Source organism: Cryptotermes secundus, unplaced genomic scaffold (assembly GCF_002891405.2).
Source record: "Cryptotermes secundus unplaced genomic scaffold, Csec_1.0 scaffold131, whole genome shotgun sequence".
In the NCBI taxonomy this organism is placed as follows: Eukaryota; Metazoa; Arthropoda; class Insecta; order Blattodea; family Kalotermitidae; genus Cryptotermes; species Cryptotermes secundus.
The window spans coordinates 1,565,104-1,592,917 of record NW_019742552.1 but is presented as its reverse complement, the minus strand read 5'-3'; the positions used below and the strand labels follow the sequence as shown (position 1 = coordinate 1,592,917).

General features: G+C 40.0%; 3 protein-coding genes across 3 annotated transcripts in view; 1 reads left to right on the top strand and 2 right to left on the bottom strand.

Annotated features, from left to right (window-relative positions):
* LOC111873292 (uncharacterized ENTR1 family protein) overlaps nucleotides 1-4,498 on the bottom strand; it is a 56,062-nt gene extending 51,564 nt beyond the window's left edge. The window contains exon 1 of the mRNA XM_023867887.2: nucleotides 4,375-4,498. The gene's annotated coding sequence lies outside the window, so the exon portion shown is untranslated. The remainder of the gene's footprint in view (nucleotides 1-4,374) is intronic.
* A 4-nt stretch (nucleotides 4,499-4,502) lies between these two features.
* LOC111873291 (regulatory-associated protein of mTOR) overlaps nucleotides 4,503-27,814 on the bottom strand; it is a 121,620-nt gene continuing 98,308 nt past the window's right edge. The window contains exons 26-27 of the mRNA XM_033755032.1: nucleotides 7,424-8,039; nucleotides 4,503-4,575 (exon numbers count right to left, since the gene is read on the bottom strand). The gene's annotated coding sequence lies outside the window, so the exon portion shown is untranslated. The remainder of the gene's footprint in view (nucleotides 4,576-7,423; nucleotides 8,040-27,814) is intronic.
* Nucleotides 22,463-25,268, top strand: LOC111873293 (EKC/KEOPS complex subunit Tprkb). Its single transcript, XM_023867888.2, has one exon. The coding sequence runs from the start codon at nucleotides 22,622-22,624 to the stop codon at nucleotides 23,228-23,230; it is 609 nt and encodes a 202-aa protein (XP_023723656.1). The 5' UTR covers nucleotides 22,463-22,621; the 3' UTR covers nucleotides 23,231-25,268.

Genomic DNA, 27,814 nt, shown 5'->3' with positions numbered 1-27,814 from the left:
TATTACTGGGATGATAGAATCAATGTGGATGCGATAAGTTGGTTATGTAGCACGCATGGGAGGGAGGATAAATTCATGGAAAAAACAAAATTAACCGGGAAAGAGACTTTTCGGGAAACCTGGGAATAGACTGAAGTACAATAAGAAAAATGTCCCTGTACTTAATTAATTAAGCACTACAGCATGAAGTCGTATGGGGGAGTGGATGTATAGATCACTTTTCTTGACCTCGGCAGTAGTTGGAGGCGAGTGATCAGCTTCACACACCGGCCGCTTTACCCCCGGTTCCTATTGGATAGAACCCCAGAGCCGGTCTGGACGATGTGGTGGAAGTACAATATTAAAATGTATTTTTTTAAAAGTTGAGTGTCGACGGTATTCTTTTAACTCGGCCCAGGGATCGGAGGCGGGTTCATGTAAATATAATTCTGAACCAACTGGTTCCGTAATAGGAGGGGAATTCTTTTACTTTTCTCAAGGAGTATGCTTCATGGAGCTGCATAATTAGTTAGTTGCATCTATAGAGTAGTTCAATCAGGGAGAATAATTTACGGAATACTACTTATTTAACAATTTTTAAAGATAACAGTTTATTCTCAATGCCAGCCGCCCTATGGTCAGTTCAAATCAGTCCCAATGGCTCCTTTAGTTAAAATACTCGTACAAACCGCTAATGCAATAGAAGCTATGCAACCTACACAAATAACGAAGCGTCCTTATGTAAGCAAATAAATAATACATTTTTCAACAACTGGCTAAAGTTATCTGCCCGTTATTGAAGAGTGGATTGTTAAGAATAGAATTTACACGAAGTTTTGACAAGCCCTCAGAGCAACATTTGCCTGGAACTTACCGGGGCTATTAGCATAAAAAGTTCTATAAATGAAATTTACTTGGAGACTTACTAAAGCCGCAGAGGAGAACTTGAGTTAAGTGGCCTAGCATATTTCATGTTTATAGAAATACACAAGACATAAAAATAATATAATAATTAATGTAGTGGGGGATGTTTGCAGGTAAATCTCTAACTGTCCGGTTTCGTACTAAACGAGAGTGGAATCACATTTCTTTGAATCTTCCACTTCAATCTTGACCTCAATGTTCATTTATTCCAAACACATACCCCTTGCTGCCAAGTCAATCGGATATCACACTGAATGAGTAAAGCATAATTTATTTTCCATCACATTCATGGAAACTAAAAAAAAAAAAAATGCGGTTCATTTCTTTCTGCTGACTTTTAAATAGAAATGGGAATTCGAAACACTGAATTTTTCCCAACGTTTTAGAACTTGCATATATATATATATACGTATATAGATAGACAGATAGTTCTAGTATCTGCGGAGCTACAGTTACAGAGTCCAGACAGTTACGTATTTAACCCTTCGCAATACGAAACTGTTTAAATGATATTTTATAAGGGTCCTTCTACTTTCAGGAAAACATATTATGACTCTGAAGAAAGCAGTCTTCTGGGATTTGGCACCGTGTATATGTGGTGTTAACCGACGTTTCGGAGGAACGTATCGCCTCCATCTTCAGGGTAGAAGAAAAAATATAAGAAATCTGCAAGCGAAGAGTGACAGTCTGCTTTTACCGGTTCTCACGGTCTCTTCGCTTGCAGATTTCTTATATTTTTTCTTCTACCCTGAAGATGGAGGCGATACGTTCCTCCGAAACGTCGGTTAACACCACATATACACCGTGCCAAATCCCAGAAGACTGCTTTCTTCATAGTCACCGCCGTGAAAGCCTCAAATCTTACATATTATGACTCGGTTACCAAGATTACAGGACTAATGATAATTACGGAAATAATCACTGTTTTTTGGGGGGAATTAGACGGATCCGACAGACAAACTCTAGGACTAAATACGTCAATGAACATCAAGTCAAGTTATATGCACAGTTGTTATTGTCCTATAAAGAGTTAGGTATTAGTATTTAACCGAAAATTTGCTGTATATGCATCAGAAACTGAATTAAACATTTTCGTGAACTGTCATTTCACTGAATCTTGTAATCAAAATTTAAAAGTCTGCAATTGTTCTCCTTTGCTACAGTAAAGTGAAGTAAAAAAGTAGAGCTATACCTGTAATAGGCTGTGAAGGCCCTTAGGGGTGAGACGTTGAGGGTCCCACAATATCCAGATAATCGGATCAAAGATGGCGGTAAGGTTGTCAGCCTTACGCACCGGCCGCGCTTTACTCCCCAGGAAAATTATTTAATTAATTCCTGGTATTCATTTATGTTAGAGGCTGAGTCGACCCCAGGGTCATAATGCGGCTGGAAGGATTAGGTCAGTTGAAAAAATCCAATGACCTCATCGGGACTTGAACCCGCGACCTTCCGGCTTGTAGTATAGTGCCTCAACCAACTACGCTATCGCGGGCCCCCCTCCTTTGCTACAACGAGTTAAAATGCAGAATATTTCCAAAATCGGATAATATCTTTAATGCCTACTATGTACGTTAATTTGAAGCCGTTCAAGATTTAGGATGTGAGTTGTTTGCTTGGAGAGTCTCACCTTTTAAGCAAAAAATTGTGGCTAAACCAACACGAGAGTGAGACAGAGTTGCTCTCCCTTTCACAAATATTATCAAATTTAAAAAATAGTTACAGGTATAGTAGAAGAACCTTTCGTTTAGCACAATCTTTAATTAAATATGTTCTTACATGTCTAGAGCTTTCAGTATGCGAAGATACTTGAATACTGTCATTAAAGATCACAAAATTCAGCTGACAATCGTGCCAAGCATCTGTAAATTAAGCCACTTAAAACAACATTATGTGATTATATACCACACATTTCCAGACTCCTGGAACATCTCAGTAGCCGTGCTGTCGGGTATGGGAACGTGGTTTCGAATCTCATCAGAGGTTTTTTATTCATTTAAACAATTTATATGCTTTGGTGTAATACTGGATTGTCTATTTTGTAACAAGAACAAATATTGATATTACAAGATTCCATACATCATAGAATTTATAGAGTTGATGGAAGGACAAACACGGCGAAGGCGATGAGCTGTGACATTTTTCTAAACGCGCAAAAACCTATAGGCCTGAATTAGGGCTTTTTCACGACTATGTGTATTTCGTAAGAAAATCGGTTTATGAACTTAACAACATTAAGACTTCGGATATTCAGAAGAGTTCAGAAGTGCGGTACATTTGAGTAACACAAAACTGTAATGTATGGAAAGAAAAATAATCTACAATATGACAAAATATTCAAAGAGCTGAAATGTGACGTACTTTTCTTTATTTATAACAAAATTCAATTAGTCTTTTAAAATTCTGGAGATAATGCCAGGTAAAAGATTACGTCCTCTGTCGAGATCAGGAGCCATGATAGCGTAGTAGGTATAGAGACTGGCTACGGGCTGGACGATCGAGGGGCCGGAATTCCAGTCCCGGTATGGTCAAGAATTTTCACTTCGCCAACCGTCTGGGGTTCACCCAACCTTCTATACAATAGGTACCAGAGGCTCTTTCCCGGGGGTAAAGCGACCAGGGTGTGAAGCTGACCACTCACCTCCAACTAGCGCCGAGGTCAAGAATACGTGGGGGTATCCATCCACTTCGCCATACGCCTTCATGGTGTAGTGCTTAATTAGTTAAGCACAGGGATCAGTATTTATGAGAGAAATAGCATGGCTTCGTCCTACCACGATTGTATAATTTAGGGCGGCAACATTCAAGCGCTACCAATAACCAGAATTCATAAACAACACGACAAAGGGAACAAATTTGAGGCGGGCTAAGTATGTAACACGGATGGGGGACATATGGGATGTACACAGAATTTTAGACGGTAAATCTAAAAGAATGAGACACTTAACGGAGACTTATGAGTAAATGAGAGGATAATATCAAAATTAATCTCAATCAGTAGCCTATATGGGAGCAGACATTGGAATCATATGACTAAGAATAAGGACAAATGGCAGGCCTTTGTGAAAACAGCGAAGAACCCATGAGATCCGTACACGGTTTTGACTATCTGCGCGACTGTTACCTTCTCAGTCAGGATTCTTGTTCACGTAGTTAACTAGATGTTGTATTTCATATACTTCTACAGCTTTAATGAATTAGGTCGTCTGGCCTGTCGATCTCAGAACATCTTAGACACGAAATCTTGCACACATTTGGTAGAACTTCCCTGATGGGGATCGGTCATCGTAAGGCTTCTATCTACACAGAACAACAAAAACGAAACAAGCGGGCACAAATCCATACCCTGAGTGGAATTTGAACCGAAGGTGGAGCCTTACACCCCGAGGCAACACGTATTAACAACACTGCAAGTGCTAACAGCGTTCGTTATAATCTTCGAATTCCCTTCTCTTTTTGCTATGTTCTTCTTACCTGTTCTGATTCGAACCGATTCTGAGTTGGTTTCAACCGCCGTCGTCCCCAGAAGCAGACTGCTCAGTTGCACTCCGCTACACACAGCACTTGGTTTACCTCACACCGGAGGAGCCGCCTCTTCGGGCCATTATATAGTCCTGACACAACGTGACGTCAGAACGTGATGACCTGCGCGTCGACACCTTCTAGCTCAAAGGACTGGCAAATATGTACAAAATAAAACACTTGCATCAAATTCAGAGAATCCAGTCTAATTTGCACACACATGTTGCTGGATCACCCTTAGTTTGTTTTTTTTAATACTGTCGAATTAGGAGACAAAACCGAACGGAAATACGCTATCTTTTCTAAAGATATATTTTAATATTGCCCTTCCTCTGTTTCTAAGAGTCAAAAGTATCCGCCTTCCGAGAGAGTTCCTAAATCAAATTCTGTACATATTTTGTATCTTCCCATTCGATCTACATGCCCTGCCCAAAATAACACCCTTGATTTCAGTACTCTAACAATGTTGGAAGGCTCATATGAAAAGAGTTAAATTCCTCGTTATGAAATATCCTAAATTCCGACTGATTTAATTTCCTTTAGGCTCAAATACTTCTCCTGAGTTTCTTGTTTTGAAACACATGTACTTACAATCCTTCCACAAATCAAAAACGACCTCCTTCCACATCCACACAAAATACCTGGAAAGTTTATACATTTAGATCTAGCTTGATCTTCAATACTTAAAGGAGTTTCACAACATATTTTAATATATAAACGTATTTTAATCTTATTAGAAGGGAAGTGTACACTGAACGTTTTACTAGAGAATGTATCAGAAGCAGCATACATTAACGGAGAATTTTAGAAATATACTTAATCACAAGTACCTAACCGCAATAACTTAATCGTCAAGGGTTCACGATGGAGACGGAAACAGCCTCCAAAACATCTGCTAATAACTCCATATTGAGATGGCTGACCTCTCGAGAAGACTTGGCAAGAGTCGAGACTACAGTGCCACTTGGCAACCAGTCCTTCCAAAACTTTCTGTACGGGGCATATTTTGGACAACCCAGCTACCTTTAGGCTTTTATAGTGTTCAAATTATGTATTCCAAAATGCAGAGAATGTTTTAAAAACATATGTCTCAGCTTCTATTCTCATATCAAATAACTCGATACTGACCATGAACCACAACTAGACCATCTGCTTTGGAGGTTAAAGATTTGAGTAATCGCTGAAATCATTCATTGTACTAGGTTATACGTTCAATACCGGTCCGGGTTGATGTGGTTTGGGGGGTACCACAGTCCTATATTCCTAAAATATTTCGGGAATGTACGCAATGCCTACTGTCTTCGTAAATAAAGTAAATGTGTCCCTGCGCTTTGACCACAGGGCCATGAAACGGATGGAAGAGTGGAGGTAAAGATCGACACATTAACCTCGGTACTAGATGGAGGTCAGCAGCCAACTTCACGCTTCAGCCGTATTGTTCATAGTGAGCATAACCAGGAGGAAACATAATCCCATACAGCTATTCACACTTACAACATTATTTGCTGAATTAATAATCTGCTCGTTACATGTTAATTATGAGCTAAGCAACCAACTAACGGACTATATGTCACAGATACTTGCTCTTGCAATTGCAAGTTCTGCCCGGTCAGATGGTCATAAAATCCTTGCCTTTGTTGAATCGCAAGACTCATTACCGTGTTCACGGAAAACTGCTTTTAGGACTATTCTGAGCAAGTTGAATTCATTTTACACGCAATTCAACTAAGACTCAATACCTCCACCCACTTTCAGATATTCCAAGCTGTAGCTTTTCTCATGGTTTTCAACTAAAAATGTGGCCGATTTTCTTCTTTCCTTCTCGTGCGCTGTATTTTTCAAGCTTATGCTTGTTACTTATTCGCCTTAATAATGCTGCTAAAACTACACACTTTACAGTTCCTTGTTGTGAAGGCAAGGTGAAATTGTCTCTGTATCCAAGTTCTACAACACGAAGATCTATGGGGATGTGAAGCCGGGGAAATATACGAAGGTAACTGCTGAGCTTTAGGCTCCGGCAAATTTACTCTATGGGAAAGAGATACTTTCATCCACTGAACAAGGGACTCGATGGACCTTAGATCCGGCATGGATGTGGTGACGAAGAAAAATTCATTGCAGCTGCCGGGGATTGAACTCTGGCCGTCCAGCCTGTAGCAAGTGACTGAAAAGCAATTGTCTGTTTATCTAGCAATTCATTTGGTCTAAAAGTAAGTAAAAAGTAAAGGTATCCCTGTAACAGGCCTTGGAGGCCCATAGAGTTGTGAGATGTTGATGTTCCCACATTTTTCAGACAATCGGCTCATAGAGGGCGGTAAGGTTGTCAGCCCTACGCTCCGACCGCCCTTTACCCCCGAGAACATTCCAAGAATATTCCTGGTACTCATTTCTGTTAGAGGCTGAGTCGACCCCAGGGCCATAGTGAGGCTGGAAGGATTAGGTAAGTTGAAGAAAAATCCAATTACCTCATCGGGATTCGATCCCGCGACCTTTCGGCTTGTAGCATAGTGCCTCAACCAACTACGATACCGCGTGTCCCCAAGTCATTTGGTATAGCCCTAAATATTACACGAACTGCGTAATGTATCATTAGATTGTTTTATATAAACATCTAAAATTCTGGTGGAATTGATGTCAAGTGAAATTACAGTGTGCTTTGTAGTGCTTACTATTCCTTGTGTGCAAGAATCGGACTGAATAGAGAATTCAACTCCATACATTGGTTTCATTCCAGGAGTGTTAAGGTGACGATACAATATCAAGTCCTTTCTCAGTTTATGTGGTGGATTTGTTCCTGAAAAACATCGCATAGATCAAGAAACCCGCAAATAAAGAGCTAATTTTCCATAAGAAATTAAGGAAAATGGAGAGTTACGAGCAGGTTCAAGCTAACTCAGAGGGTAATGCATATATATTAATGTAAAATTCTTTGCTTAATATTGTGATAGGACGACTGAGACAGCCGTTGCTAGGTAACGGATGGGTATGCACGTAAATATACCTGATCGTTTGCGAGGCAACGGCTCAGTAGTCACGCTTCCGCTGCAACGAATACGTGACGCGACAATGGAGGAACTGCTGGGAACGGTGTTTTCTACTGGGTCCGACCCGAGGACGTAAGGGTCTCTTCATCAGGAGGAAACCTCTTTAATAAATGCAAGTCAGTTCAGCTTTCGAGCAGATCACAATACGACACTTCAATTCATGAGGCTGGAGGTTCAAGACGTCTTAAATTTCGACAATAATATGTTGATGGCTGCTGTCTTCTTGGATACCGAGAAAGCCTTCGACACAACATTGCACTCTGGCCTACTATGTAAATTGTCAGAATTATAATTAAAAAAAAAAGTTAACTTCTTCCTTCCTAACACACAGGAATTTTAAAGTCTTGGTTGAAGGCGAATTTCCTACGTGAAGAAAAATAGTGGCAGAGGTGCCTCAAAATTCCATCCTTGCCCAAGTGTTGTACAGTCTATATATAAATGATGCTTCCGTGGAATCTGGAACTGATCTTGCTGTTCTCTGACGATACCTGTATTTACGCGACACAGAAACACGAACGTCGTACTCTCTGAAAACTGCAGTGCGGCCTCAATGCAGGAATTCGTCGTGTGACTCTGAAACATAAAGACCAATGAAAGGAAAACTTAGAAGATCCATTTCTCCAGAAGATTTAGAGTCCCTAACGACGCACTGCAACTAAACAGACGAGACATTCCTTTGTTAATAATGTGACGTGTCTTGGCGTCACCTGCGGCAGGATGATTGCATGGAGACACTACATAGGGAGGACTGCAGCCAAGGCCTCGCGAACGTAGGCAGCGACCTATTCTCTATGCAGAAGTTGGCGTTTAAATACAAATATTAAACTTACGCGTTACAAAGATTGATTAGGTCAGTTTGACTTATGCCTGTCCCACTTGGGAGTATATGGCGGACGCTCATCCCTTGAAATTGCAGCGCCTGCAGAGCGGAATACTACGCGCTGCTGGAAATCTTGACAGGTGCACACCGGACCGCGAACTGCAAATGGCTTTCAAAATTCCTTACGTGTAATCCTAAAGTAATCCTTAAAAAAAAAGTAAATAAATAAATAAATAAAGGTATCCTTGTAACAGGCCGTGGAAGCTCATAGGGTTGTGGGATGTTGAGGTTCCAATATTTTCTAGATAATCGGCTCATAGATGGCGGCAAGGGTGTCTGCCCTACGCGCCGGCCGCCCTTAACCCCCAAGAATATTTCAATAATATTCCTGGTACTCATTTCTATTAGAGGCTGAGTCGATCCCCGGGCCATAGTGCGGTTGGAAGGATTAGATCAATTGGGAAAAATGCAATGACCTCATCGGGACTTGAACCCGCGACCTTCCGGCTTGTAAAATAGTACCTCAACCAACTACGCTACCAAGTAATCCTAAGCCATGTAAATGAAAATGTACATTGTATTGGACAAGGAGACGCCATGCATAGGAAGTATAAGAGGCTTAAACGTGGAGGCGTTCAGGTCTACGACCATTTAGCTCACTAACTGCAGTTTCACAATAGTTGCACAAGTTAAGGCATAACCTGCTGCACAAAACTGCACTGACTGAAACCCTCCGTATACCTTATATAAATATTACTTAGTATAGTGCAATGACAAAGAATGCACAGAGTCCGTAGTGACCTGGACGCCGTGACAGCGCGGATGTACTCGTGCTGAAACTACGGGGCAACAAACGTAGCAACTACACAGAAAGATCGACCCCTTCCCAGTCGAAGAGGAGGCCCTATTTCGAAACACACGTGTAGAAGAAAATACAAATCTTGGTCACAGATCTATATGAGACTGAAGGCAGGAATGACTGCGCTGGCGAAGGCCAGTGTTATGCCCCAAATTTGAGATTAGAAAGAGGATGGTATTACCCAAAAAAGCCAGAGACTTGCGAAAAGAGTTTCGCAGCTATTACAGTAAATTGTAACACCAGGACTGGCAAGTAGGCTAAGAATGCGTGGGATCAGCATTCATACGTAAGAGCACCAGCCAGCGCTTGTCTCACTGGGCCACTGGAATATCGTAATATTGCGGCAGACACAGCAATCAGACGCAAGGGGTCCGCCCCCAACCACCCATGAGAGCCAATGAGGAGGTTATTATGAGGATTGAGGACACTGAGGGGAAGTCACCCACCCTCTTACGTCAAGGCTGAATCAGCGAAATAAAACCATAAATTAGGGAATTTCGGGGGACTTGGGATCATGTTCTAACAGAATATTCAGTTGTCAGCCGAAGGCGCTCTTCAACATGGGTCTGACGAGCGCTGGACGTCAGCCGGCATCTTGTACTACAGGTGGGTTTGTTTACGCATATTAGCCATGCCGAGTGATAATATCGTTGTTTCATAGTATTGGTGATAACTGTGTTTCAATGTGCGATCTCCAGTGTACCCAGTGAGCCCGTAGGGTAGGATACCAGGAAAGTGTAGAAGCCTAGGATATTAGTCAGGCAATGAGTGACTTATATGTCGGTGTCAAGGTTACATATAGTGTGTTGTAGTAAGATAGTATATGGGAATTGAGATATAAACATAACTCAGGGTAGATTATGTCGAGGAGACCGTACGATAGATAGGTAATCATATATCATGTGGAATAAGAAATGTACAGGGAAATTATGTGTTCTCGAGGGGGACTTGCATGTCCTCGTTAGCAAGTCTGATAGAGAGAGAGAGAGAGGCTCAAGGCCTCCACCCCTGAAGGGGGAGAACTTGAAGAAACAGAATATGTAGTCAAGACGGAAGGACAGTCTTTGTAACCTGTAAATAATGTAAATCGTGTATATATATTAATGTAAATAGACAGCTAGAATAGATAGGATAGGATGTACCGGGAGTGTAATTCGTATCTAGAATCCATTTCCCACATCCGATCCCGAGCAATCCTGACGAGCGAGGGCAGAACTGACACAGGCCGCAATGGCAGCCGAAGACGAAGATAAGAATAGACAGGGATAGGCTCCTGCCACACAGGCAGAGTACGGTAGCCTCGACAGCAACACCCTTTTTAAGATATAATGATAAAGTGTGTTAATAAGTATTTAGACGCTACCTGTAAACTAAGGGAGGAGTGGTCAAGAAGGGGTATGACTACATGCCAGGGAGTAGTCCCCACCATTGAAAGAACAGAAAATAGATGGTGGCAGCTTGTATGACAGAAGGAAACTCCGACATAGGAGAATCCTAGCTAAGGGTAAGCTAGGATGATTGCGTTAACGCCTTACAGCATAACCAGTGGAGGCAAGGAGGGGTACCTGCACACCCCCGACGGCACGACGTTACCAGTAGTACCAGTTTACGACCTAACCAGTGGAGGCGAGGAGGGATAACTCCACGCCCCCTACTTGCAGTGTTACGGTGGTAGCAGAGGAGGCTGACTCCACGCCCCCCCTGCGCCGCTAGGGCATAACAGTGGCGGCAGCGGGAGGGCTACCTCCACGCCCCCCTGCTCCACGGCATAACAGCCAGTAGAAATTTAACCGAAAGGCCAACAACATGTTGAGTGCAATGAGGTAGTCGCCCTTGCAGAGGCGGGTTCGAATACCTCCACCGTAGCCCTGAGAGTTGTAGGAGATGACGAAAAGGGAACGTAGTGCCTGGCGATATAACTGGGTCACCCTGTTCCCGAGTAATATGGGGACATGGACCTCCAAGTTTGAGGACTCTCGAATCCGAGAGTGTGAAATATGGCCATGAGTCCCGCGGAACTCTGACCCGAGAGTGATTGTGCTGACGAGGACCAGCAGCAACTGTAAAGGACAGACCCGTCCTCTCGTCAGAGAGCGTACCCCACATCAACAAACCCGCATCTCTCTGACAGTCAGAAATATCTGGTCATGGGCTCCAGATGGGGGCTTGACACCAAGACAGGCTGATCAACTGTCCGTCCGTCGTAATATAATTTTTACTTCAACAACAGGTTGTCTTCATGATGGGTTACCACCTCATTTTCTCCGCACTGTCAGACAAATGAACCACACTTTCGGTGAACAGCGGATAGGGCGCGGAGGCCCAGTCAACTGGACAGGACGATCTCCTGACCTTAATCCTCTGGAATATTTGCTGTGGGAACACCAGAAGACTTTGGTGTATTTAGGGCCGATCAGTGACTTAAGGGTATTATAGCAGCGAGCAGAGAATGTCTGCCAGTAGATTCGAGTGAAACCAGGAATTTTCGACAGAGTACGCACCTCTGTGCGATGAAGAGCTAAAGTTGTGTTGAAATGCATGGACACCACCTACAGCATCTGATATTGAGATCACATGAACATTGCCCATATCTCAGAAGGCACTAGTTTCTGGACATATTGTGGCATGTAGACCCGTTGCTAGGCGGTGACTGTGAGACAGGCGACTGTACAGCGGCTGTTGCTAGGTAGCGGCCTATGAGAAACAACAGAGGAATGGTGTTGTCTTAGTGGTCCGTGCCGAGATGTTACACTCAGGATAAGTATAGAGTTAATTGAGAATCAAGAGTTGGAGCAATGAGTTAGCTGTGAGAGAGTCGCCACCTAGTAGAAACATGAGCATGGAAGCAAAATAAATTGTTGGAATCCGTCACCAGGCAACGACCGGTAAAGATATAGCAACCTGAGAAGACTTTGGGACTTTCTTACTCACTTAAATGTGTACTTGGTCCCCTTAAAGGTTATAATATTTTCTTTAACAATTTGTATATTCTCAAGCACAAACTAGCCATAGAAAAGATAAAAATACTGATTTTCTAAAAAAAATACCATAAACATATTTGAAATAATACTTTCGGCAAGACCGGAACAAGCTTAAATGCTTCCCCAGGCAGATACAATTCCGTGACCCCGTAGTCAAAAATAGATACATATACTTCGTCACAATTAAAAAAACAAAATTTCTAGACACTGTACTGACAACACCCGTTAGTGTCTTAACTCTTAAACCAGTTTTACTTGCAAGGTTGTTTAACGTCTCTAGACTAAAGCAAATTAATGATCATGATATGAACAAAATCTCAGCAACAATTAACTTTCATTTAAATGGAGGGGGGCGTAAAACGGGCCGCTCGAACATAAGCATTGACGTTTAAGACATTTCTTAAGAACGATGGTGACATTCTCTGCGCTTCAATAGACACGCAAGTGGACCGGCAGTAAGAACTATGTAATCATTGCACGTAGAGGTAAGACAGGCGAGTTTCCCTGTTACGGACGCGGCCACTGTCTAGGACAGGGAATCCAAAGTGTTCCACAAGGACGGAGCAACTGTTGGCGTGTCCATGAGCCTTGCGATGAAGGAGAAACGGCTGTACCCGTCTCTTTCTTCGTGATGGTAAACGGGGCTAATACAGGTCTATTGCTTCTCACAGCTGACATATCTGTGCGTTTCTCCTCAACATTTTAGAACTTTTACGTGCTTTTGATGGTAGACCAATACCTTAATGCTAGGTTAAATTGTAATTAAAATATTTCACAGGGACTTCGGATCAAATTATTGTTAATTATGAAATATAAACATAAGCGTTTTATTATTTCGTTCTTAGGGTATTTCGCGAAACTATTGCAACTACAGGTATTATATGAAGTTGATGGAGAAATGGTCATGAAAGAAAATAGGAAAATATTCAGAAGAAGAAAGTCATTGCCTATTTCAACATACTATCTCAGCATTCGCTTGGGCTGACTGAGCACTCCTCCTCAATCAGGACATTGGGTAACCCGGTCACTACTGGAACTGGTATTTCTCGCATATACGAGTATTAACTCACTCAGTGATCGACTAAGAAAGAAGACTGGTATTTAACCATCTGGTTTTAACTTACATTCAATACAATTTATTCACAAGAAACATTGCTTGGATGATGCAAACATTCGATGTTACGAGTGGCAGAATATGAAGTCGGTGTATTGGAACCTAAACTGCTACTTGCTGAACGAGCTACAAGGTGAAATTGTTGTGTTAACGAACCACAACTGACTGGACAAACGTTGTTCTGGGTCACTATCAGCGTTCCAGTGTCAGAATGTGATGCTGATGGCCTTCACACTGAGACGGGTTACAAGATCTGCCAGGGAAACACGTTCAAGAGGTCAACACACATCCAGTGCAAATCCCAAGTTCCTGTTTACACTTACAAATTTTAACCAAACTGTAAGGCATTCAGTCGCCTTACTACTTCAACTTCTATCATCCACTATAAATTACAGTAGTGACCTAGGAAAATTCTGAGAGCGGGCAGCTCAATTCGTTTCTTTAAAAACCAATCTATTTCTTTAAATGAAAAAGAATTAAATGACGACAAGCAGCACATAAAATTAAGCTAATAATGAAATTTTATTTCAAATAATACATTCACACCATGCAGTCCTAATATGTCTGCTTCAGCATAGAAATGTAGTCTACGACAGTTGCAATGTACGTAAGAAATTATAGATGTGAGGATGACAATACAACCCCTTTTGGATAGCAACTGTTCATTGGCAGGGTAAAGATACAGTTACAGTTGTCCCTGTGCTTAATAATACATACGAGTAAACCATAAAGATGTATGGGGGGTGACGGTAGAGCGCCACTAATTCTTGAGCTCTATACTAGATGGAAGTAAATGATCAGCTTTACGTCTCAGGCCATTTACCGCCGGGGGAAAAGCCCACGGTATGCTTTGGGTACGAGGCTTGGTAGGACTCAGAATCGGTCCGAACATGTCGACGGAAAGAAAAAATTTTCCTTCTCGGGAATCAAATCCCGACCCCTTTTCACTCTAGCAGAAGCCTTGTCACTATACCAACTGAGCTATCGTAAATTTATAAGACATTATTATTATTATTATTGAGTTAGTACTGCTATTATAATAATAACGCACAGAGATATCGGTGTTAACTATATCAAAGTGAAAGTGAATAAAATACATAAGAAACATTATTGTCATCTACTCGTTTCACCTCGGTTCCTTTTGAAGAGCCTATTTTGCTTCGGTTTTGCTAGCCTATCACAGTGGCCCGCGCTGTTTAAGGCACGGACTGTCTTCGCTTGCTCGAACGCTGGGATCGTGGGTTCGAATCACACTCAAGGCATGCATGATTGTATTCCATACGTTTTTTCCGTGTTTGTGTTGTTCTGCGTGTAGGTAGAGGCTTTGCGGCGGGCTGATCTCCGGTTATATATGATGCCATAGATTCACATTTGCAGATCTCTCACAAAGGTCTTGTATCATTCTATTCAATTATATCATTTCTTTTAGTTCAAAGAAAGCTCTGATACGTGGCAACCACAGTCAATGCACCTGTCCTCACGCTAACGTACGTCCCACAAAGTGTTCGTTACTTTCTAGAAGTCGTCAAACAATACGCATGCTAAACAGATGATTAAGATTCAGTAGAAGTCCGGTTAATAATATATTATATTGCAAACTGGGATGATATTCAGAAACTTTGAAAACTTGCGCAGGACTTGAGATTACATTTTTTTTTTAACCTTCAGAATGTCTAAGCATGGTTTATTTGTTAGCTGGTTCTTGGTTTAAAGACGCTTTTCCAACTTCACGGACTATATTTTGTCGAAAGTTAGCATGGTTGTGATGGGTTAGGAAGTGGTCGTGGTCTAACTTATAATTTGCTTCGAGAAAGTGAGGGGAACGACGAGAAAACTCAGGATAGTTGACCTTCGGGCCGAAAATCGAAACCGGGACCTTTCTGTGTCAATTCATTTCGTACTACGTACATAATTTGCCACAGGTATTAACATGCAGCTGTGGAGAGTGACGAATGCAAATGCCTGGCGAAATTGTTTCACATGTTTCGTCTGGCAAATTGTAGGATGCCTTCACACGACTTGAGTACAGAGACGTTAGGATTTTACTACCAGTAAGTTAAGACTGTCTTTTACGTGTTTCGTTCCGTTCTCATAAATGAGGCCAAAGCCGACTGAGTCGTGGCAAAACAGCCGTTTCATCTGTTGTGGAGAAAATTCCATTATATATTTTACAAAGAACAAATCATAGCGGTATAACACATTACACATGGTATGGAAGAACGACCACTACAGAATCCAGGCTATACTGGTTTAAGTATGAATTTTCTAGCTTACTGTGTTGACAATTATGAATAATCAGCATAGGCGTTCAGATTTTCAGCCGATAATTCTATCAAATAGAGTTTAGGTCTTGCCTCCTTTTGTTGATTTTCATTTGGTATAGATAAATCATGAATAGAGCGCTGCAATGGTCATCCCTGGAGGACAGTGTCTTGCTGTCACACCCTGTGACCCCCTTAACCTAACTCCTTTTCTTCCAGGTCAGTAGAACTTACAAACTCTGTAGATGCGGCAACATAACACGGAATGTTAAGGTACACAGCACTTATATTATCAGCTCCTTTTCAACATTATAAGGCAATTGTCTGTGCAACATGCTCAGAAATCAGGGAGTATTACAGTTGATTTTCTTTTATCAGCGGCACCTAGAGAGAAGTACGAATCCTAAATGTTTAATTTTCTGTATTACCCATGGCATATCGATACAATTTTGAATTCCAGCTTCGAAAAACATAATGATCTGCTGACACACATTAGGGCTTCCAAACAGCGTGTCCCAGTACACTAGCTTCCCAGAGACACTGGTTTCGCTTACAAGAAGTAAGTAGTAATTAATGTAGGAGAGCAAAATCCAACATAAAAACCTGCATTTGCCAAGAGATAAATATTCCCACATTGTGATATAAAATGGTATGGCGCCTTTTGCCAGCAAGGGTGGGAAAGCGATAATGTAGCAACAGACTCCCTGTGTTCGCTGGGCTCAGACATGGCACTGCACATAAAGTTAGGGTTGTTTTGTTTTGTCTTTTGCGCCGAGGACCAACATTTCAAACTGGCTAGTAAAAAGCTTCGCATCCTTCAATACGGCCCATTTACTGAAAACTTTGCCCACCTCCAGATACGTCTGTAAGATTTGAAACAAGCCTGTCAGGAATCGAAAGGAAATAATATTTGGGAGGTAAAATTAATGAGCTTAAAACAAAGAGTAAAAACAGCAACATTTTGTATAGAGCGGTGGTTCCTGTTCATATTGTACCGCTCTAGACCTTCTTTCTCTATAGAAAGAAAAAGAATATTCTAACGGCGTCTAAAATTTCAACATTTTCTAGAATTTACACTTTGCATGGGCATAACAGGAGCCTGTGAACTTAAAAGGAGCATTATGAATAAGTTACTTAATACTGCTTCTTTGTTCGTGGTAACTCTTGGATATAAACTCCTATGGCCCTTTCATAGCTCTGGCGGTTAGTCGCCGTTTTCTCACCCCGATGGTCCGGGTTTGATCACAGATCAAGCCACGTGGGATATTTGGTAAAACAGAGTGGCATTCGGGAAAATTTCCTCCAAGTACTACGGTTTCCCCTCCCAAATCTCATTCTATCTACTGCTCCATAATAATTAGTTATCTTCTCATCGACGTTATACACTGATGCTTCGCAAAATAACAAATAAAAGCAAAAGTTATAAATTCCTGTATTTGCTATGCATTTTTATATCAGTATTTCTTAAGTAGGCCGGCTAACAATGGGCAAAGACAAAAGCAGCGAGAGGCATAAGATTCTTAATATAAATCTAATAGTTCATACATCAAAATCACTCCAGACAGAGACTGAGGATCATGTCGCTCCATTTCACTAATCTTGTGATGAAACGACGTTGGCGATAATTTGGTTTTATTTCAATAACTTCTCGTTTAAGGACATATTATCCATTATCGAAGTAAATCAGTATGATAGAAAATTACATAAAACACGACGATGGGTGATAATGGGGTGGGCTATTCTACCATCTTGAATACTACAGGGCGAACAGTAAAATTAGTCTTACACAGTTCAAAGGTTGTAGCATAGTTCGGTAGAAGAAGAATTCCATAGAACTACACAGCATTGAAACCTAGAACATCCTACTCTTTACAAACTGTCATTAGCAAGGGACGTAACAATAATTAGCGACAGCCAACAAAATCTGGACAAAATCGAATACTTACTTTCACCGTGATTTGGATCAACACGTTTCAATATTCACTGTGCTTTTAGAAAAAATAATTTTACAGCTCAGACACTTGGAACAATCATCTTGGTTTTCCGCCTGCTTCCACTGGATTCGTGCTTGGTTTGCTCCTCTATCCTGCAGATGGACGTTGTATCTTCCGCCGAAATGTCGGGCCTTCTCCAAATTACGCGGCGCTACAACCCAGAAGATCGCATTCTTCGCAATGTTGCCTCGTGTTTGCTATATTTTTTTGGCGAGTTATTTAATGACGCTTCTTCAGTATCAACAATTTGTACATATAGCGTCGGATGGTAGGATTACAGATGAATTGGGGAGGATTAGGAAAAAATCGGTAGCGATCTATCCGAGGTATTACCCTTGCATTTGCCTGGAGCGACTGATGAAAACTACGAAACATTTCAGTCAGGTTAACGGGTGTTCCGGCCGAAATTCGAACCGAGCACCACGCGAATATAAATACAGAGCGTTACCGCTACACCAGATTGTTAGGTTCCTCATGTTTCAAACTTATTTTTGCAGAGGCATAGGCGTATGCCGTGATAGGTGGGTTCCTTCTCACCACGGCATTGCGCGTCCTCAGGTTGCGGATGGAGGAGACGCCCTCCAGGTATGGAGGGTAGCTGGGAGTATATTGAATAAGCAGACGCGGACAGCAGACAAGGGGTGGTCCTACATATTGGGGGTTGGGCGTGGGGTTAACAAATCCTTGCCGTAAAAAATAAGCTTGTTACGAAAGATCATAAAAAACCTGGACGGATTCCTTGGATGAAGGACCTAAGCAAAAGAAAACGGATATATTTGGTACTTGGAATATTAGAAGTATGTATAGGGCAGGTTCGCTCAGGGCAGTGGCGGAAGAAATCTCAAAATATAAGTTAGATTTAGCGGGAGTACAGGAGGTCAGATGGGACGGAGGTGGCATCGCACCAGCAGGAGACTATACATTTTTCTCTGGAAAGGGGAATGAAAATCATGAGGTAGCAACAGGTTCTTTTCGTACATAAGAGAATCACAACAGCAGTTAAGAGAGTAGAGTTTGTTAGTGTTAGGATGTCATACACAATACTATGAGGTCAAGTTCTTACATTTGTTCACCGATCACAGGTGGTGTTGAAAACGCTGTCCCTCGACACGTAAATATCTTTCGAAATTAATTGTTTCGTTAAAAAACACACGTACAACAATCCTTCTTGCATTTACAGCACACCAGGCACCAACTTTCACTGGATGGCTTCAGCAAATGCGTTGCCGTTCCTGAACTAGGCTTTGACACTCCAGTCTCCTGAGTTAGACGATTCAATGACTTTCTAGGTGTATGTTCAAGTCTGGTCCCAATGTCGTCTAACTTTCCTTTAGTAAGCACTCGGTCCATAAGTTCTTTTCTTTACCTATTAAGAGCCTCGTTGTTCTAAGTGTATTCAATAAAAATTATAAATTGTTTGTCTGCTGGGAAGTCTTTCATAACGAAATTTACGTTGAAGTTTTATCCGACACTTTGTAGCAGATCCGTATTTCACATAGGTATCATACAGAAGTACACGTTGCTCTAAAGCATCGTGAAGAATGTTCGGCCACGCTGCTGATTAACTCTTAACTAGAAACAAATGGCTCATGGCTTTGATAACTACTACCTACTGCTGACAAAATATAAACAAACTCCCATGTATGAACATAATGCCATGTAGAGTTCTGAAAGTTAATTACACGTATTTTCCTTCATTCCAAACGTTATCTGCCATCAAGCACGCTGAGTCATCGGCAAAACTCGCATGCGTCCCGCAGCAAGTAGCGCACAGGTCGCCGAGAAGCGCGGAACCGCGAACTCGTCAAACCGATTAAAATCCTCCCTGTATTTGATGACTTCACGAAATACCATATGAACATTTTGTCAGGAGATTTCAATGCCAAAGTAGGTAGGGAAGACATTTTCAAACCAACAATTGGGAAGGAGAGTTTACACGAAATTAATACTGATAATGGAGCTAGAGTACTAAACTTTGTCACATCCAAAATTTTTATTGTCAAAAGTACAATGTTCCCACAATTTAACATTCGTAAATTTACTTGGACATCTCCTGATGGGAAGACACACAATCAAATTGACAATATTTTGATAGACAGGAGACGCCATTCAAATATACTTGATGTCCGATCATTCAAGGCAACAGATTGTGATACTGACCACTACCTGGTTGGTGACAAAGGTTAGGGAAAGACTGGCAGTGAGCAAACAAACAACGCAAAGAGTTCATATGGAGAGGTTCAATCTCAAGAAATTAAATGAGGTACAGGGTAAAGAGCAGTATTGTGTTGAAATCTCAAATAGGTTCGCAGCTTTGAAAAACTTAGACAGTGAGGAGGATATTAATAGTGCTTGGGAATCTATTATAGAGAATAACAAAATTTCAATCAAAGAGAGTCTAGGTTATTATGAACTGAAGAAACATAAGACATGGTTCGATGAAGGATGCTCGAAATTATTACACCAAAGGAAGCAAGCCAAATTGCAATGGTTACAGGATCTGAATAACACAAGACATGAAACCAGTAGGCATTTCAGAAATAGAAAAAGGGAATATCTGAAAGACAAAACTAATGAGTTTGCAACAAACAGTAAGAACAACACAATTAGAGACCTGTATAGAGGAATAAATGACTTCAACATGGGTTACAAAACTAGAAGTGAAGGATGAGAATGGTGATCTGCTTGCAGATTCCCACAACATTTTGAACAGGTGGAAGAACTATTTCTCTCAGTACTTTAATGCACATAGGGTCAGTGATCTTAGGAAGACAGAAGTACACTCTGCTGAGCTGTTAGTACCTGATCCTAGCCCTTTTGAGTCTGAAATAGCTATTGCAAAACTGAAAAGGTATAAATCACCAGGTAGTGATGAAATTCTGGGAGAGCTGATTCAAGCAGGAAGTGAAATACTATGTTCTAAGATCCATAAGCTAAATTATTCTACCTTGAGTAAGGAAAAATTGCCTGATCAGTGGAAGGAGTCTATTATTGTACCAATTCACAAGAAGGGTGATAAAAATGGCTCTAGTAATTATTGTGGGATATAACTGCTATCAACTTCATACAAAATTTTATCCAATATTCTACTCTCAAGGTTAAGTCCACATAGAGATGAAATTATTGGGGATCATCAGTGTGGGTTTAGATGTAAGAGATCGTTTTCATTCATCAAGTACTGCAGAAAAAATAGGAGTACAATGAGAAAGTACATCAGCTATTCGTAGACATCAAGAGAGCCTATGATTCAGTTAGAACTGAAGTATTATACAATATTCTGATAGAGTTTTGTGTACACATGGAACTAGTTAGGCTGATTCAAATGTGTTTAAATGAAATGCATAGTAAAGCCATTATAGGTAAACATTTGTCTGATAATTTTTCTATCCAGAATGGTCTAAAAGAAGGAGATGCTTTATCACCACTACTTTTGAACTTTGCTTTAGGATATGCCATTAGGAAGTTCCAGGGAAACCAGGTGGGACTGAAATTAAATGGGACACATCAGTTGCTGGTCTATGCCGATGATGTGAATCTACTGGGTGATGATATACATACCATAAAGAAAAATACACAGACTTGAATTGGTGCTAGTAAGGGGGTTGGTCTAGAAGTAAACACAGAGAGAACTAAGTATATGTTACTGTTTCACCACCAAAATGCAGGGAAAAATCATGACATAAAGATAGGTGGTAGACGTTTTGAAAATGTGGCACAATTCACATATTTGGGAACAACAATAACAAATCAAAACCTGATAAAAAAACCTCCATGGTTCTAGTCTGCAAGCGAACTATATCGACCGAGCGACCGCCGCTTGTCGGAGAACTTAGTGCCAACTTAACGTATAGAGGGTACCACGTGGTCAGAAAAACAAATCTCCACGGCCCTTAATATTGGTTTTCTAGACCGGAGCCGCTATTTCCTTGAAATATTCCTTAGTTTTCCTCACGAGGCTGAGTTGACCCCGATCCAAACCAACTACTTTTCAGAAAATCTGGTAGTGCCGGGAATCGAACCCCGACCTCTGGATCTGTTGCCAGGATCTCTGACCACTAGACCACAGAGACAGTGCTTGATTCATGAGGAAATTAAGAGGAGACTGAACACGGGTAATGTATGCTACCATTCAGTCCAGAAACTTCTGTGTTCTTGTCTGCTGTCTAAAACATAAAAATTAGAATACACAAAACTCTAATTTTGCCTGTGGTTCTGTGCGGGTGTGAAATTTGGTCTCTGACATTACGGGAGGAACATAGACTGAGGGTGTTGAGGAGAATATTTCGACCTAAGACAGATGAAGTGACAGGAGGTTGGAGAAAAGTGCATAATGAAGCATTTCATAACTTGTACTCTTCTCCAAGCATAATTAGAATGATTAAGTAAGGAGGATGAGGAGGATGAGATGGACAGGACATGTAGCATGAATGGGGGAGAAGAAGAATGCATATAGGATGTTGGTGGAAAAGCCAGAAAGAAAGAGATCAGTGGGAAGAACAAGATGTAGTTGGGTGGACGATATTAAAATGTATCTTGAAGAGAGCAGATGGGATGGTGCGGATTAGGTTGATCTGGCTCAGGATAGGGACTAGTGGAGAGCCCTTGTGAAGACGGTAATGAACCTTCGGGTTACATTAAATGCTGGGAAGTTCTTGAGTAGCTGCACAATTGGCGGCTTCCTAAGAAGGGCTCAGCTTCATGGGCGAGTGAGGCATAGACGAATGCATGAAGCTTCCAGTCAGGATGCAGTTGACAAAGAACTAGCATCTATTCCAAATATATGCAAGTTGAACGGAATTGAAAACGCGACTTAGAAGCCGATCAACCGAGGTCCATCTGCGCCTTATATACCTCTCCGAGTTACAACACAAGCAAGTTTTGCCAGCCGACTACCGGTATTGGAAATGCACGGCAAACACAGGTAGTAAATAAATGAGCCTAATTTTAGGTTTTTACCTTACCTTTAATTTTACACAAAGTCAACAGCTGGATTTTCACAAATGAGGACTTATGATTATCGTCTGCAATTAGGACGATTAGGACCAACAGATTAAAAGTTTTTGTAGGAAAACAGTTCCGGACTGTTGGCTGCTCTGGTTGTGTTGTCAATTGCTCAAAAGTTGGTTATGTTGACCAATGTTGGTGTAGAGGTTAAGTACGTGATCGGAAAAGGAGTGATTACTAATTTTCCAGGTAGCCAAAAAATGATATACAAGGCAGAACTAGATTTTGATTGTCATAAGAGCCTTTCCCTGTTTTTGCTCAAGGACGTACAGAATGCTGCCGAAATTAGAGAAATGGTGACGAAGGGCACTTTGCACTGCTGTGTTATAAAGCCTTGTTTGATAGTGCATCCTTTTCAGATTGTTATAGCTGCAAACAAAGCTGTCATTAGCAAAATGCAAGACAGGATGACTACAAGAACACTTTCCACGGAGATTTTGTATAACTTGTCGATCTCTAGAAACATAACCCAGTCTCTGATGAAATTTGGAATTGGAGAATCAGATAAGACCATGTTGGTAAGCATAATTGAAGAAGCTGGCGAGAATAGAAGTGAAATTATACTTTCTCACTTTAAAGGAGTTTTATGCCCAATTGAGGAGCTGTGTAACTTTTCTGATGAAGTGTTAATTAAAATGGCATATAAAATTAAGGATTCTGAATTGGAGGTGTCTTCACTTACCGACTCCATTATTACAAGAATTGTTACAAGCGATTTTACTTCAGTGTAATAATGTCTCCTAACATCCCTGATGTAACCCATTTGTCAAAGACTACAGTACAGACCCATGCTTTTTAAGATCAGAATTACAGTATATTAGTAGACTACATATCTATTTATTGTATGTATGCAAGGTTTGTATTGGAAAAAAGTTTTGTATTAATATATTTTCTGATGTTGTGCATATGAAATCACACGAAGAGAGTATATAGCAGCACAGAATTATCCTTGTGTTACACTATTCACCATATCAAATGTCAAAATTCATATTCGTGTTTTGTTCCACATACTAATTTTATGTATACGATGTCAGAAGTTTCCTAATAAACCTAAAACAGTAGCCAAGAAATTGCAAGTTCTCAGTAACAGTGAATTAAAAGTATTTCTCTCAACCAGTTATGTTAAAGTGATTGTTCTTACTTTAATGGCAACAGATGTTCATAATGATACCTCTCTGACTGAAAGCAAGCTTCATATCTTGTCAGAACTTATTCAAACTCATTTGTTGAATATTTTCCCGCAGTTCTTCCGCCATTTATGGACTTCTGATAAAGTGTGCTTTCCAGCATTTCCCACAAGTAAAAATCACATGGGCTTAAACCTTCATCGACTGATTAGCCATGTCTTTTATGAGAACCATTTTTAATTTTTCCTTTATCTGCCAGGCCTTGGAAAAGTGTCTGAATATTAAATTTACATAATGTTGAGAACTTACGATTTCATTAAAAGAGTGGCTCGATTACTCTCTTGGATGTAACTGTACACCAGACTAAACCTTGAAGGTCATGAAGAGGTTGTTCATGCAACTAATGTGGATTTTCTCAACTCCAGCAGCAGTTCTGAGTGTGCACATAGCAACTTAAATGCAGCCGTGCTTCATCACTAAATAAAACACTTCTGGGTTAGCAATTCCATCATGCATGGATTCCAGCAACCAATTGCAGAAATGAATTTTAATGCAATTACCATGATTCATGAGTCTCTGATCAACAGTTATCATGTATGGTTGCACTTTCAGAAGACTTGCTGTTGTGTGAGCAACTTCCGGTGATACTTAGCTTGTGGACCTAATCATGTCAGAGCTCTTCTTGGGCTTCTTTGAAATGCACCTGATTTTCTTTCATAAATAAAGCCTATTTCTTATTACTCATTTTGTTCAATGATGATTCCACACTATGATTTTTTTAACATATATATATATATCAATGACTGCTAAGAACATTAACAACAGAAAAATTTTAGTGAAATTTATGGCATTATATTCTGTAGGATGAATTTTATCATGTTTTGACTGAGAACAAAGAATACACATGGCTTAGAAGGCTCCTAAACGCTATATTCTCAGTGTAAAGCAACTACAAGGAACAGACTTGAGATTCACATGAAGCAGGGGTTTATGGCTGAATAGTATGTACCAATCACTTGTAGTCCTCTTCCAACTACAATGCAGTTACCTCAGTATGGATGTAAATGACACTAAAGTAAAGATGTCCCTGTACTTAAATAATTAAGCGCTACACCACGAAGGCATATTGAGGGTGGTAGGTGGATATACAGACCCAGATTTTCTTGACATCTGCACTCGATGGAGATGAGTGGTCAGCTTCATGCCCCAGCCATTTTACCCCTTAGGAAAGAGGCCCCAGGTATCCACTGGATAGGTTGGGTAGACCCCCAGAGCCTGTCTGGACGACATGGAGAAGTGAAAATTCTTGACCCCATCGGGTGCTGAACTCCGACCTTTTGGTTGTTCAGCCCGTAGTCAGTCACTATACTGACTACGCTATCTCACTAAAATGTCAAAATATATATTTATATACACATTCTGTGTTTATGCACTACATGTTTCAGCCACACAAGGCCATCTTCAGACAACACATTTTTAAGGAATCCACTGCACTTTGTCAAATAGTACTCTTTAAAATACGTCATTATTATTATTATTATTATTATTCTATATGTAATTCCATATACTCATTCTAACCTTTTAATTGGCCTCTGTGCTGTTAAGTTGTACATAATTAAACATGAATTGAATTGATTTAAATTAGGACGTTGAGCTGCCACACGAATAAATAAGAATTAATTGGGTTATTATTATTAACTTCTATGTGTGTGGGTATGTGTATTGTCCTTTCTCATCACATAATGGAATAACCATTCAAAATGTACTTATTTTATTTTTCTCGCCTGTTAAGGCTAAATTATTTTTTTTTGGTTTCTTTTCTTGGAATTGTTACTGATTTATTGATATTGTATAGACTGTCATATTTTTTATTTTGCTCTTTAATTTTTGTGTATTTCTATGTACTCGTGCTAACTTTGTAATTGGCCACTGTGCTGTTAAGTTTGCACATAAATAAACACGAATTGAATTGAATCAAATTGAATTATTATTATTATTTCTCGCCACATAATGGAATAACCATTCAAAATGTACTTATTTTATTTTTCTCACTGTTAAAGTAAAATTTAATTTTTCTTGGAATTATTATTAATTTATTGCCATTATATAGACTGTCTTATTTTGTATCTTTTTAGTTCTTTTGTGTATTTCTATGTACTCGTGCCAACTTTGTAATTGGCCTCTGTGCTGTTAAGTTTGCATGGATATAAACATGAATTGAATTGAATTATTATTATTAATTTTAGTATTATAGGATGTTTATTCTTCCAATCTTTTGTAATGCAGCTACACTGTGCCCCAGTGGGGGTGCCGCTCCTTTGGTTGTGTGTATCACGTTGATTTGTGTACACATATTTTAATGACATTTTAACGAACATTTTGATGAATTAAATGTGGATTAGTGTCATCTAATCTATACTGATATTGTTACATTATAGTCGGAAGAAGACTACAAGTGATACATTAATGCAACAGGTTGCTAAAATATAATATTATGGATGATAAAATGAATTCATATGATCACTTTTTATGTAGAAGCCCAATACCAAATAAGATCAAGCTGCTGTCATGCACTTTTGGAGATAAAACCTGAGGTTGGATTGATATATATCCCTACATTCATTTTCTGCATTCCAAGCAGAGAAAGCATACTGGTGTACAAGGATTTAATAAAGATTTTTTAACTATCAGGTAATTTAGAATAATACTTGTATAACATTACATTATATACTAATTAAAACATTATGAGTGTAACTAATGTTTAAGTCCCTACTTGGGTTATATACAGATACATGTCTTCATTATCTACCAAATAAAAATAAAATATTTAAACAATTCAAATGTATGTTATTTAATAATAAAGAGATCAACATGACCAGAATTCAAGCAATTTCTGTACATTCAAATACATTAGGTGCCTTAATTTTAGTGGTAGTATGCTCACAATGAAAACTAAGGGTGTGTTACATTCTTTGTAATATTTTATGATACACACTATATGAATCATCACAAATTAGCACCTTGTAAGTACAAACTTCTTACTTTTTAAATTCCCTAGTTTTTGAATAATGTGTGATTACTTGTACTGATAGAAAGTCTTCACATATCTGCTGATTTCTTGCTATCCTTTTACAAGAAATTTATAAAGATAAATAAATTGCTTAAATAGTCTCTTCCTGAGGAAGGAGACATGTATTCATACAAAGCATATTTTTACAGGAGAGTGCTAAATAATTAACTGAAAGGTGGTAGAACCCAAAGGTTCAACACACAGCTAATACCAGATCCTACTACTGAACATGATTCTTAGCCAATTCCATCCATTTCCCATAAGTATCTGCTTTACAAGTGAGTTCTCAAAAATTCAGCATGTATTTCTTGTCTTCTGTCCCCAAGCTATATGGTCCACCATAACCTCCTTGATTTCACTACACTAACAATACCTGGTGACATGTAAAAATAATTAAGGTTCTTGTATAACGTCCTAAATTTCTCACTTATTGCATCCTTTAGAAGTCAGTAAGAACTGTCAATTCCTTTTCAGTACCAAATAATGAAAGACTAATCCTGCATTGAAATAAAATGGGTAGCTTACTAGAGAACAGTATAATATGTGGGAGCATCTTAAGGATCTGTCTGTCTCTGAAAAATGGTTGGTTCACTGAATGACATAAACAAAAAGTCTTCAATTAATCATTCTCCTCTCAGTTAGGGCACTAGATGTCAAACCTAATATATTGGTTATAAATAATTTCAGATATGGAAGAACTACAAAAATTCATTATGGTCTTCTGGGATGTGATGCTTGTAGTTTGGTAAGCAGCAAGTTACTCCAAAATGCTGGCACCTATCTACTAAACTACAGTAAAACTTGGTTATAGCAACATCGGTTTCTGCGACACCTTGTCTATTGCGTCAAATATTCAATGGTACGAACTAATTCCTCATAAAGGAACTGTTTTTATACCTTGCTTAGTACGACATGCACAAATGCATCAACCTCGTATGTAACGTCATTTTCATTCCTGAATTTCTCTGATATCGTGGGAAAGTTCGATGTGTCTGCCCACCCTCACTTTCTCTACTTGCTGATGTGACTGTCCTGGAAGAATACGACCGCGGGCTGCAAGAGGAGCGTGGGTTTTATGCGAAAACAAGGGTGTGGGGTGGGACTGCGTGAATAGTGCA

What these genes read in the sequence shown, in the direction of transcription:
- LOC111873293 (XM_023867888.2), top strand. Translation starts at nt 22,622, where the DNA reads ATGTTGACCAATGTTGGTGTAGAGGTTAAGTACGTGATCGGAAAAGGA.